General features: G+C 44.6%; 1 protein-coding gene across 1 annotated transcript in view; it reads right to left on the reverse strand.

The window, feature by feature from the left end:
* The window catches only part of LOC143986849 (uncharacterized), a 48,032-nt gene extending 40,383 nt beyond the window's left edge, over positions 1-7,649 (reverse strand). The window contains 7 exon segments of the mRNA XM_077485258.1: positions 1,906-2,047; positions 2,136-2,339; positions 2,418-2,606; positions 2,696-2,793; positions 4,918-5,041; positions 5,130-5,264; positions 5,396-7,649. Coding sequence (XP_077341384.1) covers positions 1,906-2,047; positions 2,136-2,339; positions 2,418-2,606; positions 2,696-2,793; positions 4,918-5,041; positions 5,130-5,264; positions 5,396-5,557 — 1,054 coding nt within the window. The 5' untranslated portion in view covers positions 5,558-7,649.
* Between the last annotated feature and the right edge of the window lie 6,274 nt (positions 7,650-13,923).

Raw genomic sequence — 13,923 nt, forward strand, 5'->3', positions numbered from 1 at the left:
GTCAAATAGTCCCATAGATACACTCCTAAACCTTGTGGACAGCCTTCCCAGAAGAGTTGAAGCTGTTATAGCTGCAAAGGGTGGGCCAACTCAATATTGAACCCTACGGACTACGACTGGGATGCCATTAAAGTTCATGTGTGTGTAAAGGCAGGCGTCCCAATATTTTTGGTAATATAGTGTATACATAGTTAGTATGGTTGAAAAAAGACACAAGTTCATCTAGTTCAACCAATAGAAGGGGAGAACTGTCTACATGTGGAAGTCCCCCCCCCCCCCACACACACACACACACCTTGTTAGTCCCCAGCGGTGTTGACTACTCATTCTGTTCTCTTTTGCTCCCATGCCTCCAGGAAATATTCCTCCTGTGCATTGTAGCAGGATCCTTCCAGCACCTGATCCCCAACCCAAGACAGGTCATCCATCTTCTGAATCTCCATCTTCAACCCGACTGCCCCTGCTGACAAAGCTCATGTCTATTTATGGAGTGGTCTCAGCCCCCTGCCAGCCTACCTCTGAGGATTGGCTAAGACTCCATAAATATTCAAGGCAGTTCCTCCTTACCTCCTCCCACTAATTCTAGAAGATTCTCCAACCTTCTAGACCAAAGGGAGACACCAGAGAGCTGGCAGGATGAGTCACCCAGCCCTAAACTCCACTGAACCCTAACCCAGATTCCATAGTTCAGACTTAGCCATGAACTAAACTAAAATGTACCTACTCTACTTCTAGCACATACTAGAGGGTGCTACATAATTTACAACATATTGTATAAGATATGACAATTAGGACTATATAGTATCAGGAGTATGTAATATACAATATAGTTTGTAGTGCAGGGGCCAGGAGTATGTAACATACAGCTTATTGCGCAAGGCACTATAGTTAGGACTATATAGTTTTTAGAGTATGCAATGTACATGTATTGACCTGCCCTAGGCTGGATACATTTAGTTTTGGCTCTGCTGTACTCAGTGGAGCAGCAATCTATTTTCTATGTCTGGTCAGGTCTCCCTATGCCGGGTTGTTAATTGCACCTGCCTGCCTCTGGAAGAAACTTACATAAATAGAGTAGAAGGGTCAGCCACTGGATTAAGAATACTTACCTGGACTGAGCCAATTCCTGCGAGGGGGATCCCAGAAGGGGGCCGGGGTGAAGGTAAATGCTTGAGAGAGCCTTTCAGAGCTCTCTCAGTCTTGGTACCTCTGTCCTGGGAGGCAGACTGTTACTGAAGAGCCATTAAAAAATATAGCATCACAGATGGACTGGCTGTCACCTCCACCTCCAGCAATACGTAAGGCTGCAATTGAAGGACCATGCTTGAGAATCTGTCCTCCTCTTGTGCTTTGATGTATCCTGCACTCTCATCACTCTCAACTATTCAAGTACTGCAATAAAATTTCAAAAAGACACCCGACATGCTGTATATCCCTCCACCCGGCACAGCCAGCAAATAACACAGCAAGTAAACCTGGGCAAATTGTTCTGTCAGAGATCTTACTAGACCCGGGCATGAAGAAGAAGACCCAAGGCACATGCCCCAGGTGTCTAGGCCAAGCATTTTTTAAACGAGTTTAAATAAAATCCACATTTTCCTAGGCTATTAGGTGGAGCAACGCCTATGGTGAAAATCTACATAAAGCCCCAGAATCTCCATAAATCCAGTCTAGATAGATAAATTGTGTCTGCAGCACAGAGAAGGAAGATTATCCAGGAGAAATAAAGGAATACAGGACGGAGAAGGAAGACTATCTGGGAGGAATACAGGAATACAGGACGGGGAACACAGCTTAGGAAAGTGACCAGGGGATTACAGGCTGATATCAACCAGTCCTTGCCCTACTCTGGACCAATCAGTGATCAGTATGGGTGAAGGAATGTATTTAGTGTTAATGACCCACCTGTGCTGATCTCTGTAGGAGTGTCCTCCTCTTTAAATGTCCCCGTTATTCCATCCTCCTCCATAGACTGCTGATCATCCCTCACATACCTCTCTTCTTCTTCTGCTTTGACCTCAACTTTAGAATCTCTCAGGTTTACACTCTGAATATAACATAAAATGACATCAATTGTAACAATGCAGATAATGTACAGATCCTAATGATACTATCAGTTATTGTTCCTCATCTACCTGATGATGGTGGGGGATGGTGTGACCTTCCTGTGTGGAATCCCGGGAATACATCGGATGGGGACATCTCTCTGGTGGGTTCATGATAATGTCCATGTAGAGATCCTTGTGTCCTTCAGAATGTTCCTCCATCACTCCATACTCCTCATCCTCTTCTTTATACTCTTCTTTAACAACAATATTACCATCACTGAGGTTTTCACTCTGAATATACAATATACATTTATTATAACAAACATGTTGTATATAAATTATAACGAACAATAATTATCAATCATCTACCTGATGATGGTGAGGGATGGTGCCATTTTCCTGTGTGGAATACAGAGGACGGGGACATGTCTCTGGTTGGTTTCTGTCGCTCGATGACTGGTACAGATCTTTGTGTCCTTTTACAGATTCTGACTTCTCCATCACCCCATCCTCTATCTCTTCTTTAACCTCAGCTTTAGACTCTCTCCGGTTTCCACTCTGAATATATAATAAGAAGGACATAAATTGTAACAAAGCAGATAATGTACGGATCCTAATGATACTATCAGTGATTGTTTCTCACCTACCTGATGATGGTGAGGAATGGTGTGACCTTCCTGTGTGGAATCCCGGGAATACAGAGGACGGGGACATCTCTCTGGTGGGTTCCCATTACTGGATCCATCTGTAAGAACACACACTGACTGAATACATTATTTCTATGTGTTTGTATCAGATAGAAGGGCTGCTGGAAATATGCCCTGGGTTCTTTTTCCCAGTAAATGCCCTACAGCTAGGCATCGGATCACACTCACTCTTTGGCTCATTGACAAGACCAGGGGTGTTCTTTTTGGTGTTTTTATTTTTAGGGTAACTTAGATAGGGTTGGGGAATTGAGTGAGAGCTATGTACAAGATGAGGACAGCAAACTTCCTTCTGTAGAACCAAAGCTAAAGGCCTTGCAAAAGTGTGGACTTGGCTTTGAAGTCTCCTTTCTTTAAGAAATCAGAGCAGAGTCCCTTCACAAAGAATCAGATAGACTGAGCTCTTCTGGACACCAGCCGATGCCCCTTTACACAAATACACAGCTGACTCTCTAGCACCAAAGGGTTGGCAGCAGCACAAAAGTCTCTAAGATCTCTCATAGCAGTCTGTACTCACAAATATCCTTGGAAAGTTGGTTGCCGCCTTCTAACATCTTTATCCTCTGATACCAGACCAGATGTCAGCTCTCTTTAACTTTAGCAATGCAGGCCCTCAGGCAGCCAAGCTGAGGCCTCACGAACAGCAACCACATGGCAGGGTTTCCTAAGAGGGCAACCAGCCCCCCCTTAGGCTGCGTTCCTCTCTTGAAGGAAAAGACCTTGATGCTCTGTGTATCAGAGTGTTTATACAGACTCCCAGCAGCCTTCAGGGCCACCCTGCCTGAGATTGGCCAAGGCTGTATAAATATTCATGGTGCTCGCTTGCTTTGCTCCACACTTTTGTTGCAGAGAGATCCACAGTTCTCTGGAATAAAAGAGAGGGAAAACAAACCAGCAGCAAGTGAAACACTGAACAGACCTAACTAATCACACAGCTCCACTGATTACAGTGAGCACAACTAAATTTGCCTGACAACAAAAACAGCAGCTACACTGGATACAGTGAGCCATAACTAAATTTACCTAATCCTAACCCCTATCTAAGAGGGTGCTACATATTGTATTTATCAGATGATGGGGGATCTAGCTGAACCCTCCATACTGCTCACTTCTTTACATATTTACATAGTTGGTAAGGTTGAATAAAGACACCAGTCCATCCTGTGTGGATGTATGTGTGAATTATGTCTCTACCATTTGCCATATCCTGTATATTGTGTTTAATAAGATGCCCATCTAAGAGTTTTTTTTTAATTTGCGACATTACCTGCTGAAACCACTGATTGTGGAAGAGAGTTCCACATCCTTACCGCTCTAACAGTTGTAAAGTAAATTTGTAAGTTCTGTATATAATTGTATTCTATTTTGTATGTATTGCACAATTCCCTCACTGTGCACACGGCACTAATAATGTTTTCATTACATGTTTGCATTCTTTCGAGTCCTGATTAGAATTAGTCTGCCTATGTCACGCCCCTTGTTACCATAAACGTACAATTGTAATATTAATGTGATACCTACGTAATCATGTGTATAAAAACCTTCAATTGCGTCATAATAAAGCAGAACAGTTATGTGGAAAGATGCAGAGTGTATCTTTTGTGTCTGTTCCCTACTGCAGTAGTTATTAATGATTTGGAACCACTAATCAATATAAAGATAGGAGTTGCCCATCTATAGATTCTGATGTCACAGTAAAAAACAAAAACAAAAAAAAAACACTTGCCTACTGGGCACTTTCACCTTCATTGAGTGACCGCTTATCTTCTTGAGTGACCCGAGAATGAATGGTTTCCTCACTATGCTAGGCTCATCATTAAGATGTTTGTATATCGCTATCACATTTCCTTTTTAGCGTCTCTTCTACAGGAAGAATAGGTTTAATGTGTGTAATTGTTCTTCATAACTGAGGTCCTCCAGCCCTTTTATTCGTTTTGTTTGCTTTCTCTTGACTCTCTCCAGGTCCAGCACATTCTTCCTGAGGACCAGAACTGGATGGCATACTCAAGGTGTGGCCGAACCAGAAATGTGTAAAGTAGTAGAATTATAGTTTTATCTCTGGAATAAATTATCCTTTTTAATAAATGCGAATATTCTACTGGCCTTGCTTGCTACAACTTGGCATTGCATGCTAATCTACTAGGACCTCCAGAGTCTCATCTTACCCGGTGATGTGAGGGGCAGATGATTGTCCATCATGACGTCCTTGTAGAGATCCTTGTGTCCTTCTAAATACTCCCACTCCTCCATGGAGAAATAGACAGTGACATCCTGACACCTTATAGGAACCTGACACACACAATGATACAGTCATCATCCAGACACATCCCTTGTCTGTTACTGGATAATGTCCCAGAATTCCCAGAATCCTCCTCACCTCTCCTGTCAGCAGCTCCATCATCTTCTTGGTGACATCTAGAATCTTCTTATTGCTGTTTATGTCAGGTGTCAGGGAGTGATTTGGAGGCACTGTGATGGTCATATGATCTCCAAATTTCACTGGTGGAAAACTCTATTCAAGAAAAAAAAAACAGTAATATCATGTCACATTCCCAGAATCCTCCTCACCTTCCAGCCAGGTCTTCTCTCTATTATTAATAGAGAGAAGATTGATGTTGTACAATCTCACAAAATCCTCCTCACCTCTCCAGTCAGCAAATAGATGATCTCCAGGGTGAGGTTTAGTATCCTCTCAGTCAGGTGACTTTGGTCCTCCTCCATCCTCATTGATGTGGTCATGTGATCTACGCAAGTTGCTCTGTATACGGATAGCGGAGAATTATCTGAAGGGTATGGATTGTACATTGTTAGGATGGGGATGTAAGGGGTTAATAGTCGGGCTGCCCCCAGTAGTTATTTGCACATGTGTAGGAAGCAGTTTCCCTCTAGTGTTTGTATTTTTAAAAGCTTTTGCTTGCAGAGTTACTAAAGCTATAATACACGCTAAGATTGAAACCCCACTAGAAGATAGGCACCTCATGTATACAAAAATATGACAACTGTGGATCCACCACTTCCTCCTGCCTAATTGTGACAGATCATTACTTGATTACTGCATCATTTCTAATCAATAGCATCGCCACCCAACAAATCTTAATGCTAGGTGACCCCCAGGACTGCTTACATACCCCCCTCTTTACTCTCATATTCTTTCCTTACCTACTTTCTTCACTCAAAGTGGTTAAAATTATGTGGTATTCAACCTACCCTACTAGACCATATGCAGTAATACATCAGACTGGGTCTTAGTAGCGTTGCTGTCAGGGCTGGGCTCAGCCCTTCCTTCTCAGAGCTGGCCGCTCAGCTGTCGGCTAATTGGCAGCTCCAATCTCTCCACAGTTACTCAGCTGTTGATGATATCCTGCTCGTTAGTCCTGCCTACTTAAGCCGTTCAGCCCAGTGGATCTCTGCCTTCGTCTTGGTCAACATCACAGAAACGATCTCCTGTGATCCCGTTCAAGACTTGTTTTGCTGACATCACTTCTGGCTCCAGATCCTGCTTGCTGTTCCGCTACATTGATCCCTGACTTCTGGCTTGTCTGACTATCGGTTCCGGTTACTGAACTTTGGCTATGTTTTGACTATGTTTGTTCTTTTTACCTTTATTTTTAAACAAGTGTGATTTAACTTTACTTCTGTCTCAGCCTGATTACATGGTTTCTAAGTTAAACAGATGTCCACTTAAACTGAGGAACGGGGTTGTCAACCTCCTCGCTACATTGTTGGATGATCTTACACCCCCTTTTATATTAAGGATCACTGTTATGGGTGGGGCTTATGAAGTGACACCAAGAAACGAGAGCAGACCACACCACATTGGTGGTTGGACGTAGCTTTTATGCCATTTATGGCAAAGTTCAAAACAAGAACATGACTGATTAGTGGAGTGTCAGTGTCTGAGATAAATTATGTACAGGCAGAGAGGCACAGGCTGACAACAGGGGACTTCTGAGGGAAAACAATGATGAAAGGCTTACAGGTTGCTGGGTGTATGAAGAGATCTTTCATAGTCAGAGGATTCCAGAACTGTCCCCAATAACTGTTGTATAACATCTGGCTGGCGGAAGGAGATAGTTTAAAGGTCAGCACCCTCAGTGAGGGATCCATAAAGTGGTTGTAAAGTCAGAAGTTTTTTTATCTTAATGCATGCATTAAGATAAAAAAAACTTCTATTTGCAGCAACTTCCCCAGCACCCCCGGATACTTACCTGAGCCCCATCTCTCCCCAGTGATGTCCACGAGATTAGCTGTCCTGGACTCTCCTCCTTATTGGCTGAGACACAGCAGTAGCACCATTGGCTCCTGCTGTTTTCAAAGTCAGTTAGCCAATCAGGAGTGAGAGGGGTGGGGTCGAACCGGGGCTTCGTCTCTGAATGGACACAGGGAGACACTTGGCACGGGTGCCCCCCATAGCAAGCTGCTTTATGTGGGTTCACTCAATAGGCGGGAGGGGCCAGGAGCAATGAAGAAGAACCCGAGAAGTAAAGGATCTGGGGTGCTCTGTGCAAATCCATTTCAAGGTACAAGGCCGAGCAGGGCATTATGGATCAGCACCAAAAGTAGACTAAAATACAAATCCTGGAAATTGGGGTCATAATTCAGTAGAGGCCAAATCTGAACGTCATCCTTCGTTACAAGAGACTGGTAAAATGGTGACATCTCCAAAACTAAGGAAATTTTCCGGCCCCGTAAGTTACGAGAGACGGCTAAGGTGGGAAGGTGACACATCTCCAAAATGAAGAGAATTTCCAGGCCCCGTATGTGGGGGAAGTCCTGCCCCTAAAGGGGTTAATCTAGGTTTCCACACTATATATGTGTGTATCATCATCTGCTGGAGATAAAAGACATCCCAGTGACTATGGTGGAAGAGGACGGACATGACGGGGGGTTACTGGGTGTAAATAGAAAATAAGATCTTATTACCTCCTCTGCTGCCACTTCCAGCAATGACTCCTCTCTACTTCCCTCTGGCTCAACTTTCACCGGGAACTTCCTATTTATACCAGACATCACTTCCTGTCTGTATCTGACATTACTTCCTGTCTCTGTTTTTGTGAGATTACCACCTTCTGGAGCTCAAAGGAACTGCAGCCTCGAGAAACGTGTCTTGCAGGTTCCAGGACCCTGTAGACTAGAGAGAGTAGCAGTGAGGCGATGACTGCTGGAACACTCTCTGGGTTCCATCACCAGGCACTGCAATTATACCAGACTGTTGGGAGCCGTGATCTCCTTTCTGACAGTGAAAATATAACTCCGACATCAGCAGAGAAGCAGCGGGAATGTATAATCAGGCAGGTACCACCACTATAAAAGGAATACAGTGTAGCGCTCAAAATGATAGTGAATTAAATAGTATATATACACGTGACATATAACCAGTGTGATGAACAAACATAAAATTCAAAGTTCACTATTGTGAACTGAAGAAAAAAAAATATATATTTATAAATAAAATCAAATACAAGCAAAAATTTAAATGGTCTAGACAACTTAAAACTGGCAATGAGGCTGTAGATTATGAAGAAATCCTCTGTCATAAAAAGATATAGATGGATACTCTTACCGAATATGGTGGACCCACTTACCAGCGGTAGTGGGTCAATCGAGTTTGTGTGGGCCGAATGTCTCACGGTTTAGGTTAGCAGGAGAGAAATCACTTCAGACACGATACGACCACTCTTCAGTGGTGATGGTCCATGCTATATTCCTCAATCCTTGTAGTTCTCCAATATATGGCAAAAACCTCCACTCCGTGGGAGAGCCCTCAAGAGGTCAATTGAACCGAGGTGAGAGTAGGAAAAAAAAAGGAAAAGCTCTATATGGCGCAGGTCAAAAATGACAAAAGTTTATTTAAAATTACTGTACATCATATATAAATAAGTACATAAAAACTGGTGATCACGAGTATAAAAATGGAATGGAAAAATGGAACAAAGAGCAATATGGGGAGCAAGCGTAGCAAGCCTGACACGTTTCGTCCCAACGAACGTCACTGACCACCAGTGCTGGGATGGGGTTAGACTTTGCGCTCACTGACCCCAATGGTGGGGATTATTTTATCCCACGGATACCAATGACGGGGCTTATTTTATCTCCCTGACAGCACTGATGGGTTTTACTTTGCCTTTCACCGATATCAACAATGGAACTTATTTTGTCTTACGTTCATTGATGGACGCAGCCTCTCTTCTTAATCTTGACCAGCAAGGGTTTTATAGCGCCGCCTACAGGAGTAGGACACTAGAAAGAAAAGAACTTGGCACCTCCTATGGGCAGTCCTCACTGGTACAAACCCCTCTCTTTGCTATAGGCCAGCCAGTTAGTTACAAAGTAGCGTTAAAAGTAAAAATGTCCATAGAGGGGTGGGTTCACGGAATGCATGCTAGCGATGAGCTTAAGGTTCACAATCTCAGCAATCTTTGAACATATTTGCCTGGGACAAACCATGGTGCTCTGCATGGCCATTCAACTATGGTCAGCAGACTCGCCGGGGGTTTTGGAGAAGCCAACTTCTCATTATAACAGACAGTCACAATGTCAATGTATTAAACTTGGTTGTGGGCAAAGTAAAAAAAAAAGAGAATCTGCTTGGGTTTAATTTACAGGACTGTTCATCACACACACCCATAACTCTGCAAATTGAGAATGTTACTAGGAACCTTATTGGCATCAGTAGAAGAAGAATTTTGAAAATGAATTGTCTCCCTTTTTAAGGGTGATAAGCAAGAGGTTGGGAACATGTACCAATGCTAAATAAATAAATAAAATAGGGTTTCATATAAAACAGTGCTATTATTAAGGCTTAAAAGGAGACGTATGGAAAAAGTTTTTTTGGCCATACTTCTCCTGTGGGTTGCATGAGCGCACTTAGTTCTACGCTCCTGTGACCCAGATTCAGTTGACAGCATGCTAAAGTCCACTGTCAGCTAATATCACAGAGCTGATCCAGGCTCTGCAGGGATCCCTACAATAATGTTGGGATCTGCCCAGATGCCTGACCAGCAGCTGGCTCAGCCTCTCAGCATGTCGCTGAGAGCCTGAAACACGCTCCTGCCCCCTCATCAGCTGGAGCACTGGAGGGGGCAGGGCAGAGAGCGGTGACTGACAGTTACTACTCTCTGATCAGTGAAGACCGAGAACTGAGCGATCAGCGCTCTTTGATTGTTCAGTTCTTTGGCTGATACCCCGTAAACACGAGCGGAATTTCTGTCAGAAAAATCTTGGATGGTTTTTCAGACGGAATTACACTCAAGCATGGCTTGCATACAAACGGTCAAACAAAAGTTCTCTGAACTTTCGACCGTCAAGAACGTGGTGACGTACAACACTACGATGAGCCGAAAAAATGAAGTTCACAGTTTCCGAGGATGCGTAGGGATTTTGCGCATCGGAATCGGTACAGACGATCGGAAATTTCCGATCGTAACTTTTCCGACCGAAAAATTGAGGACCTGCTCACAATCTTTTGCTGACGGAAATGCCACCAGCAAAAGTCCGATGGAGCATACACACCGTCGCATTTTCCGACCAAAAGCTCACATCGGTCTTTTGCTGGCGGCATAACTGTTCTAAGCCTGGTCTGAAGTTATTCAAAGGAATGCATGTTGGTTTTGGCATCAAAGAACTTGGTTCTGTATATGCACTTTCAGGGTATGAAGTAACATACAAAAGGAATGTAGTTGCTTAGAATAACCAAGTAAAGGAACAAGCTACAAGCAACCAGTCGTTAGGTGTGGTACCTGGTAAGGTGAAAGGTCCTCCTATAGCAAGGGGGTCGATGTCTGGCTCCCTCCCTAGCAGTCGGTATCCAATAGCAACTGGATCTGAACTCGCATTACGAAAATCGAAGTCCTGGTCACGAGGTACAGGAATGGCGGCGTTAATGGGCACGCATGAGGTCCACGCTATGTGCCTAATGTGACACAATTCTGTTACTGGGAGGGAGGTAACAGAGATATGCTGGACTGGTGGATTGGGCACAGCCTCAGCACATCCCTCCTAATCCAACATACAAGATACAATGTGTAACGACATGGGACAAGCCACTTTTCAGAAGCGCTCTGTATTAGTACTGCACACAGTGAAGGTTCATCTCCAAGTCAGGAAAGTGCCTTAATGTTTGATTCTTCACATGACCGCAGTCTCCGCCGCCTGGTCCCAGGCATTGATTAGCATGCTGCAGGGAATCAAAAACCGTCACATCCCTATTGACAGGACAGAGCTCTTTCCTGTCTTTCTCCTCGCTGATCAGCAGGTGCCAGCATCGAATCATTGGCTGGCACCTGCTGATTGGCTTGTGTGTATGTGACTCATCAGAGCACAGCCGGTGTGCCCCCTACCTGGAAGTGCTGGATCATGTTCTAGGTACGTGATCTAGCACAGGAGGGCAGATCTACCGCCGTACTCATATGTGAGGTGGTAAGCAAGCAGTTAATGGATCAGTAGCAAACATCCCATCTGTAGGCAGGTGCTCTATGTCCCTTTCATAGAAGATAGAGAAATCACAGCTGTATGTAGGAGCGCTGTGTCCCCAGCCCACCTGGCTGTGTTGAAAAATGTCCCAGACGAAGGAATTGAGGTTAGCCGTGACGCTGTCCCATCAAAGAATTCTAAAGATCGCAACTGACAGCCTTCTCCTTTATTGGCCCTGGTGGTGATCAGGTAGAGGTATTCACACTGTCCCATGAAACCTGCTGCTGTTCTGATCTCCTGCTGGACAGATCTTTGCTTGCTGGGCAGGGTGTCTCCTGAATGAGATGATAAGTAAGCAGAGAAAGCAGAGATCATTTTGCAGCTCCTCTTCCACTCTCCTCAGTTCCAGCCTGGAGGCAGAGCCCCCCAGCCCCGGGGTCCCTCACAGGCCCTTACGACGCCAGCCTCAACACTCCATCTTCCATCCGACAACAACCCTTGCTGGCCAGGCTCTTCTATATTTGTGAGCCCATCCAACCACCTTGCCACGCCTCCTGCCCGGGCATTGGTCAGATTCTCATAAATATGCAGATCACTACCCCTTCACCTCCACCCACTAGCTTCTAGAACATTCTGGTAGTTTATGGAACCCTGGGTAGGCACCAGAAGCCTGACCTACATCTGAACTCAGCAATTACCCAGACTCACTTAAAGTGGATATAAACCCTCACCTATACCCAGTGAAGTAAACAGCCTCAGATGATACAGAGATGAAACAAATCTCTCTACATACGTTTTACATGTACAATATATCTGCTGGCTTCAAGCTGTCTACATTCTTTAGAAAACATGTTAGGAATTTTTATTCGTTTCAGCAGTGGGAGGGGAGTCTGAATGTACACCGTGTGTGAGCTGATTGGAAGAAAGGCACCCCCCCCCACCCCTTTCACACGAAGAAATGTGCAGAGCTGTACTGTGAATAGACAAGTTCTCTGCTTTTCTGTCGAAGTCCCCCCCCCCCCCCCGACACAAATTTCCATCTGCTTTTATCTCATGTGTCTGAGAGCTTGTCAGAAGTGATTATGCTGATAACAGAGGAATGGAGCAGTGGAAAGACATAGGGCTTTGGAGAGAAATAAGTAAACACTACAGCTATGTGTGCTTAGGTCAGATTTCATGAATGGAGTTTACATCCACTATGAGCTACAGCAAGTCAGCTAAATTTTCCTGTCAACTTTGTACACTTGAGGGTGCTACATCTATAAAATGTTGAGTCTCCAAGTTTGGAGCACATATATAATAGATAAAAGGGCAGGTATGCCTGGAGAGAGCCAACCTTTTCTTAAAAAAGGCATAGGAATTCACTGGACACTCAGCAAACTTACAATAGCAGAGAAGGTATCCAGTGTGCCCACTCACCATTTACCAACCGTACAAACAAATGGCAACCACCCAAACCTATAACAAGCCTTTGCAGCATGGAACACATGGAAGGGGAATGCGCTGGCTACCACTACCATTGTGCTTTTGATGGGTGTCCACTGCATCCCTATATCTTTAAGGAGGTGCTGCAAAGGATAGTTCAGGTAGTTGAGGACTGGAACCCCACAGCGAGCTCCACATAGGTACAGTGTAGTTGCAGAAGCCTCTGATAAAGCAGTCCAGGCAGCTGAGAGCAATGCTACCCTACCTGATTTGCTGTGTTGGTGAAGCTTTATGGACAATGTCCACCAACGTGACGGACGTAGGATACCTGTATGGCCTAATCAACCCTTGTTCAAAACCTTCAGATGGCCCATGGGATCCCAGAGTTGGGATATCTGCTGCTTCAGGAACTGCAAGTTTCAAGTGTTGCACCATTTACCAGACCCCAGCTGCAGAGCAACAAGCTACCAGACTCTGATGATGGCATATCCTGTAGGTTGACAGACTGCCCAAAACAAAAACAAAAAAAAGTGATGTGTCATGTAATAACGAGAAACCTCCTTTTTTGGATTTCTAAAGCACAAAGGTCCCTCATATCAACTTTGATGATCAAGTCTAAGTGGTCCAGAGGCCACTCCTTAAGGGGGGGGAGTTGTCAGGACCTGGATCACCCGCTTGTGGCATGGTGTTTGACAGAGATGAAGTGTGTAATTTTGGTGTCTGCCAGTGTGTCAGAGAATGGAGGAGGAGGGAGCAGCAATGTCTTGAAATGTATGCTGTCCACAGCAGGAGGAAGAGGAGCAGGTGAAAAACCTGCTAATGTCCCCAGGGCTGTGCCATATGCTGCTCACCTTGCCCCCCCCCCCCCCCCAAGGCTTATTCTGCCAATTGTACTGCCTTTGGGTGTCATTGCAGCTGTAGAGCCCAGTTTCAGCTTGATTGAAGAGCTCTGTGATAGCAGGAACTGTGGGAACAAGTATCTCACTGCTTAATGCACCAATCCACTCACCAGGTTTTCAATCAATCTGCTCAACCTTTTGATTTGATACCCATATCATTCGGAGGTCAAACCAAGCACGATTCACCTGATGCCAAAAATGGATGCATGTCCCCTTTAAATCAATCCTCCATGTATCACACTTCAAATGGCTCCTCTCCTGTAAAAAGGGTAGGGACTAACAGCGCTCACCGATTTCAGACAAAAAGATCAAAAACACACTTATGTAGCATAAACGGGTGTAATGTACTTTATGGCAATCGCACCTCCATGCACCACTCATCCAATGGCTGCATTCGAGCTCATTCATAGGTGTCACATTAAAAAGGAAAGGATG

Source organism: Lithobates pipiens, unplaced genomic scaffold (genome assembly GCF_037356315.1).
Source record: "Lithobates pipiens isolate NorthernLeopardFrog02 unplaced genomic scaffold, aLitPip1_a1.2 Scaffold_18, whole genome shotgun sequence".
Lineage (NCBI taxonomy): Eukaryota > Metazoa > Chordata > Amphibia > Anura > Ranidae > Lithobates > Lithobates pipiens.